General features: G+C 41.5%; 1 protein-coding gene across 1 annotated transcript in view; it reads left to right on the forward strand.

The window, feature by feature from the left end:
- PDE11A (phosphodiesterase 11A) overlaps nucleotides 1-6,065 on the forward strand; it is a 393,899-nt gene that overhangs the window by 143,053 nt on the left and 244,781 nt on the right. The window contains exon 4 of the mRNA XM_012806178.2: nucleotides 2,387-2,527. Within this exon, the coding sequence (XP_012661632.1) occupies nucleotides 2,387-2,527 (141 nt within the window). The remainder of the gene's footprint in view (nucleotides 1-2,386; nucleotides 2,528-6,065) is intronic.

Below are 6,065 nucleotides of genomic sequence, written 5' to 3' on the forward strand. Positions count from 1 at the left end.
ATTAGCTTTTAAAATCCCACTCTGGCATTCCTAGAGACAGTAAACTGGCTAGGGGGTAGGAGCAAGGCTGTAAGCAGGGAGAGGAGTTAGGAGAGGTCTAAAGTGAGGTCAAAATGTAATGCTGGTGGGACAAGGGCAGTGAGAAGAGAGAGATTTCTGCCCAATTAGTGGTGGACTCTGCAGGGCTTGCTGATGTCAGAAATGAGTGGGAGAGACTGTTGGCTTCTGTGGCTGGCAAATAAACAGTTGGATAAAGGAATCTGAAGTTTGGGGGAAGATAGCAGACTGGAGACTAAGATTTGGGACCCATCACCGTATAGATTGTGTTTAAAGCCAGAAGCCTAGCTGGGCTAATCTAGAGAAGAAGGTGTACATAAGTAAAGGGAAGAGGTCCAAGGATAAGCCCAGCAGCAAAAGAAGGTCACTAGCAGAAGGGACAAGATGCAGATAGTCACTTTGTGGAAGGCAAGTGGCACCAAGAGGCAGGGAGTATTCAACCGTGTGAAATGCTTCCGGTGTCTGTCGAATTGCACGTTACCCTCCATCTCCTCCTCTTTTTCCCCCATTCTGGAGCTAGCGTGCATTGTTATTTGTAAAACTTTCATCACTTGTTAGTAAAGCAGCAATTTTTAACTAGAAACAATAAAATTACTGTAATGTGATTTGTCAGTGCAAGAGTCAGGCACAATTAGTTTTCCCTGTGAGATGAATGTTCTCGTATATGGGTCCCAGAGGCTCTCTCCATGCAGTCACAACAAATTGAAAAGTTAAATAATTGTTCGGTTAATATGATCCATCCGAAGACGTAGTCTGGATGATTAAGGAAATAATGTTTCCTGCCTTAATAACAGAGAATTTCATTTGTAATTATTCAGACAACCATCTCATTTTTAATCTTATATTTGAAGTTATTGTGCATTGACCCCTTCCAGAGATTTGCTGTCCAGATGCCAAATCGTCAGGATTCACTTAAAACCTTTTTCACCTCCTGGTGTTTCTCTTTGCTTTGGGATCTTACAGCAATACGGGCCTTAGCCCTGTTCAGTCTTTCTTTAGAGATAATACTACCCAGGGTATTTGGCCCTTCTTTAAGTGCTCCATAAACCAGACTCATTTCATGGATGTCTTAACTCATTCAAAGGCTTTCCTACCTGAATAGATTTAGAGGAGAAATTTTCGTGTTTCAAATGGTTTCAGGACAAATCAAATTCATTACCAAAGCTGAAAATTAGTAATGTGCCTGGGATGATGGTCTGGGCTATGATGAATAGATGTGAGTTTGACAATTCATGAAATCTTTTTGTGGGAGGTCAGACTTGAGATCACACATCTTATTCTATTGCATAAAGCATCCTCTGGCCAATTCTGAGCTGTGTTACTATGATTTCTCTCTGAGAGAAGCATAGTATCTACCACCTGTACTTAACCCATGATTCTTAAATGTCTGGAAATAGCCATGTTATTAAAATTCCAAACGCATATTATTTTGATGCAAAAATTGTAAGCTAACATATCTGGATAAAATGATAGGCTGTGACAATTAAATTTTTTTAAATGCATCTACAGTTTTCAAGTTAGAACTTAAGTTTTTTTCCTTCAACTTGTGTGCTTTTCATTCTGCTATTTCAATAGAAATTTTAATGATGTTTTCTTTCCTGAGATATATAGTAATATCTTAGCGTGCTCTTGACCAGTTTGAGTTGAGTTAGTATTCCCTCTTCTTATGCAGAGGATTAATGGAGGTTATATATTTTGAAGGCTTTGAATCTTAATTAGCGCTTGCCTCTATAATTCTTTCAGAGTACTGTGAGAGATGGGCATTAGTGAAAATGAGTTTCACGTTTGACCAAGAAGCTATTTCTTCCTGATAGAGAGGAAGAGCTGGTTTGTAATTTTCTGAAATAAATGTGCTTTGAAGATAATCAGGTGTTCTTCCTTTATAAAATGTTGGGTTTATACCTACTTGCATTGCAGAAAAACTACTGTAGAAAGGGAGAAAAAGACACAGCAGATGACTATATAATCCTTGTTATGCGGACTGGCTCTACCCTCAAGTTGTATTTGGCAGGTTAAGAGTGTGTTCTAAAATGAAATGATGGAAATAAGTCAAACAATCATCGAAGCTTCTAAAATTTGCCACACAAAAATATTTATGATGTTGGGGTGGTGCTTGCGGCTCAAAGGGGTAGGGCGCTGGCCCCATATGCCGGAGGTGGCGGGTTCAAACCCAGCCCCAGGCCAAAAACTGCAAAATATATATATATATATATATATATATGTTTATGATGTTTTACTAGAACAATGACTAAATGGGATTTTGAGAAGAAAAATGACTGTTTTTTTCAGTTCTATATCCACCTAAGTTCATCCATTTCATCTTTCCTAGGCCTTGCTAGAGGTGGTTAATGACCTCTTCGAGGAGCAGACTGACCTGGAGAAAATTGTCAAAAAAATAATGCACCGAGCCCAAACTCTGTTGAAATGTGAACGCTGCTCTGTTTTACTCCTAGAGGACATTGAATCGCCTGTAAGTTACCTTTCATCTTTCATACAGAGTTGAAGGCTGTTTGAATGGAATCTGTGAAATCGTGACTTGAACCACTCTCTTCATGACACTTCTAATCATGAGGTGACTTTTTATAAAATGAGAATGTCTTCTCTCCCTTACGTGTATTTTCATTCTCATTTTGCTGTCACTTTAGAAACACACATCTGAAGCTGATGGGAACCTTAAAGACCTACCCCCAGCCCTGTGCACTTACAGGTGAAGGACCTAAAGGGCTCCAGGGTTTGCCCAAACTCCCGCAGCTCAAGTAAAAGATAAACTCAAGTGTCTATCTCTCAATTTATTTGCCCATTAAAGAAAAGGCCTTCAGCATTTCAGGCGTAGATTGCAGACCAGACAATGTCCCACAGCCCTCTTAAGGGGAGGAGGAAGCACACAAGTGATGGAAAACTGGAGCATTTAGCTCTTGGAGCCTGAACAAGTTGAACTTGAGCTGAGTGGGGTGGCCACTCTTGTTGGGCCATTACCTGCAGATTTGTCCTGCTGAGATCTCCGGGTCCTTTCACAGCTGTTTGGGGGCTATGGGTACTGGCACAGGCAGACTAACCAGGGGAAGAAGGCCCCTTCCCAACTCACCGAAGTGGTTTCTCTCACACCAGAGGGAAACGTCTAGCCCAGGGCCTCGGGCCTGCACACCAAGGTGATCTGTGGTCAGCTTTCAAGTTGGGCTAAGTCCTTTGGCCTTTGGGGGGAAATCTACCAGGTAAATAAACAACAGTATTGAAAATAATGATCATCATCAATCTAAGTTCTTGAAAGTTAAATGTCTAAACCCTCAGCAGCAATTTAATATCTTTGCTGAGAACTCAAAACTCAGAAGCTGTCCACCCATTAACAGCTATTTGAATACCTCAGAGAATGACATTTTACTATATTTTACTTAGAAAAGATTATTGCTTTTTCTTTTGGGTTTGTTTTCCTCAAAGAAAAAGAACCTTCAGGTAAATTTTGGAGATTTAATAATAAGTATTATAAAACTTACTTTTTAAGGTCTATGTATATTTAAAATGTTCAGGAGTATTTCCCCAGATTTGAGCAGAACTTGGGGTTATTTTTATTTCAGTTGGTGAGGTTTGCACAAACAATAACCTTGTAAGTATCCTGTGATTGTGTAAAGCTCAGCTGAACCTTGAAAGAACACACACTCAAACCCCCCAATAGCCTATTAACCCAAAATAAGTAACTGAGGCAATGATCTCAATCCACGGAGATTTATTAAGCCAAAGTTTGAAGATGCACCTGGATAAAACCAGCCACAGACGTATCTGTGCCTATGTTTCCCAAAGTGGAATTTGGGAACTTGAGTTTTAAAGGGTATAGGACCCACAGAAAGAAAAAGGAGGATTGCTGTGGGCAATGAGGCAAAAGATTACATTTCTGGGAGGCCCAGGAAGTCTACATTTTATGTAAGGTCAAGTAAATGTTAGATGAGAAGGAGGGAGTGAAGCAATGTCAATTACGCAGCTGTCCTTGGGGAAGTGGAAGAATGATCTTGTTTCTGTTCTGTACCTGGGGAGATAAGCTTGTCTATTCAACTCCGTTATTAATTTAATTTTAAGAACCAGACTTAGCCTGTAGACCTAAAGTTACAATTTGCATGTCTTGGTTTATGGGAGGCCAGGAAGAAATTTCCTTATGAATGAGCTATGGGGGGCAGTCCTTACAGATGCCTGAGTCTGTTTAGCTTGTCGGGGGACTCTGGCTAATGTATGATATTTGAACAGTTATTAATTCAGAAAGGGGTGTTGAATCAGCCTCCAGGCTTGGCCTTTCTTTTTGTATAAGGAATGTGGGGAGGGGATGTCCTGAGATTTTTATTTTCCTGTGCAAGTCCATAGATATAAAGTATGGTTCTAGACACTTTGTGAAACTCTCAAGTTCCTTGAATTCTCACCATATAAGTTTGGTATTATTATCATCCTGCTTGTATAGATGAGGAAATAAGACTCAGAGAGTTGAGTGACTTTCCAAAGTCACCCTGATTGCCTGACTCTAAATAAATCACCCTGATTGCCTGATTGCCTGACCCTTGAAAGGAATGGGAAGGGCTGAGGATACTCCTTGGTGCTTGAAAGCCTGCAGGGCCACAGAGAAGCCCCCATTAAGCAAAGGCAACAGGGGGCGGTTACTGGGACTTTGGCTGCCTGAGCTACTCACAGATCCTTGTGGGAGCAAGTGGCTGGGGTAGGGGATAGGCTGGAATCTGGACAAGGACATACTCATTCTCTGTTCATTCATAAACAGACATGAAAATAACTTAAACCAGCTAAGAATGGGCATTCCTGCTAATTTTCTAACCTGGGCTTGTTTTTATACTGTGGTCTAGCTCTTTGGCAAACAAACAGCGAAGAGTATATAATGTAAGTTGCTATCGAATGTGGGGGCAGAGTTGGAGGGAATGGTAGAGACAGAAATATTTTCATGGTATAAGGTTGCATGAGATCAAAAAACACCATCTAGACAGAGCAGGCAGGACAAGCAATAAAGGTGTTAGGCTATTGCTGAAAGTGAAAAAAAGAACACCGTGCTATCCCCACTAAACATTCCAAGACTGTAATATTGGGCCAGAAAATTCTGAGCCACTTCTATTCTTTAATTTCTTCTTTTTCCTCCTCCCCTCCCCTTCAAAGGGAGGATGAACTCCTCTAATTCACAGGGGCAAGAGCTGAAGGTAAAAGTGAACTAGGAGGTAAAAGTAAAAAAGGAGGGAGCAAGAAGATCCATCAGCGCAGGATTGTTTTAGAAGCTGGGAAGGATTTGTGGCCAGGCTGCTGCCTGCTGGGGGTTGGGGGTGAGGGGAGAAGTTGAAGGTGGAATGGTGGGTGTGTTGCCATAAGCCAGTTGTATCGCCGACTGCACAGAGAGCAGCCAGCACTCTGAGACAGTGTGGGTTGCAGGGGAGAAAAGGTTTAGCTCCACAGAGCAGGAAGCGGGAAGGTGGGAGGAATTTCTCAAATCCAACTCCCTGAGAATTTGGGAGATGGGGTTTTTAGGGACAGTTGGTAGGCAAAGGATTAGGCAGCTGGGTTTGCTAATTGACTAGGTTCAATGCAAAATTACACAGGTATAAAAATCACCTGCTTGTGTTGCTTCAGTTCCTGGGGTCCCAGGCCCAATGGAGTCAGTTTCTTGGTAAGGGTCACTCTTCTGGCTGGGTAAGCCACTCTGTCGGAAAGCTGGGCCTGCAAGAAATCACAGAAACTGCCTTTAGTTTCCAAAAGGTGATGTTATCTATGGAGAAAGTGAAGCATCTTTATATACACCAGCAATGTGACTCCAGAGTAGCAATTATAGAGAAGCAAACAAAGGGACATGACTAATTATTACCAAGTAAACAAGGGAACAGTGGCTGGTTATTATCATTATTTTTAGCTAAGCCTATGCTTTTGCAGAGTTTTAGGCCCTTACCCCAGTTCTTGCCTCACACTGCTTTGATGATTTATAAAGCATGGTTTAGATGTGTATTTATGTGGTATCCCAGGGCAGACCACCAGATGTG

This window comes from Otolemur garnettii, unplaced genomic scaffold, assembly GCF_000181295.1.
Source record: "Otolemur garnettii isolate 467f Iridium unplaced genomic scaffold, OtoGar3 scaffold00048, whole genome shotgun sequence".
NCBI lineage: Eukaryota > Metazoa > Chordata > Mammalia > Primates > Galagidae > Otolemur > Otolemur garnettii.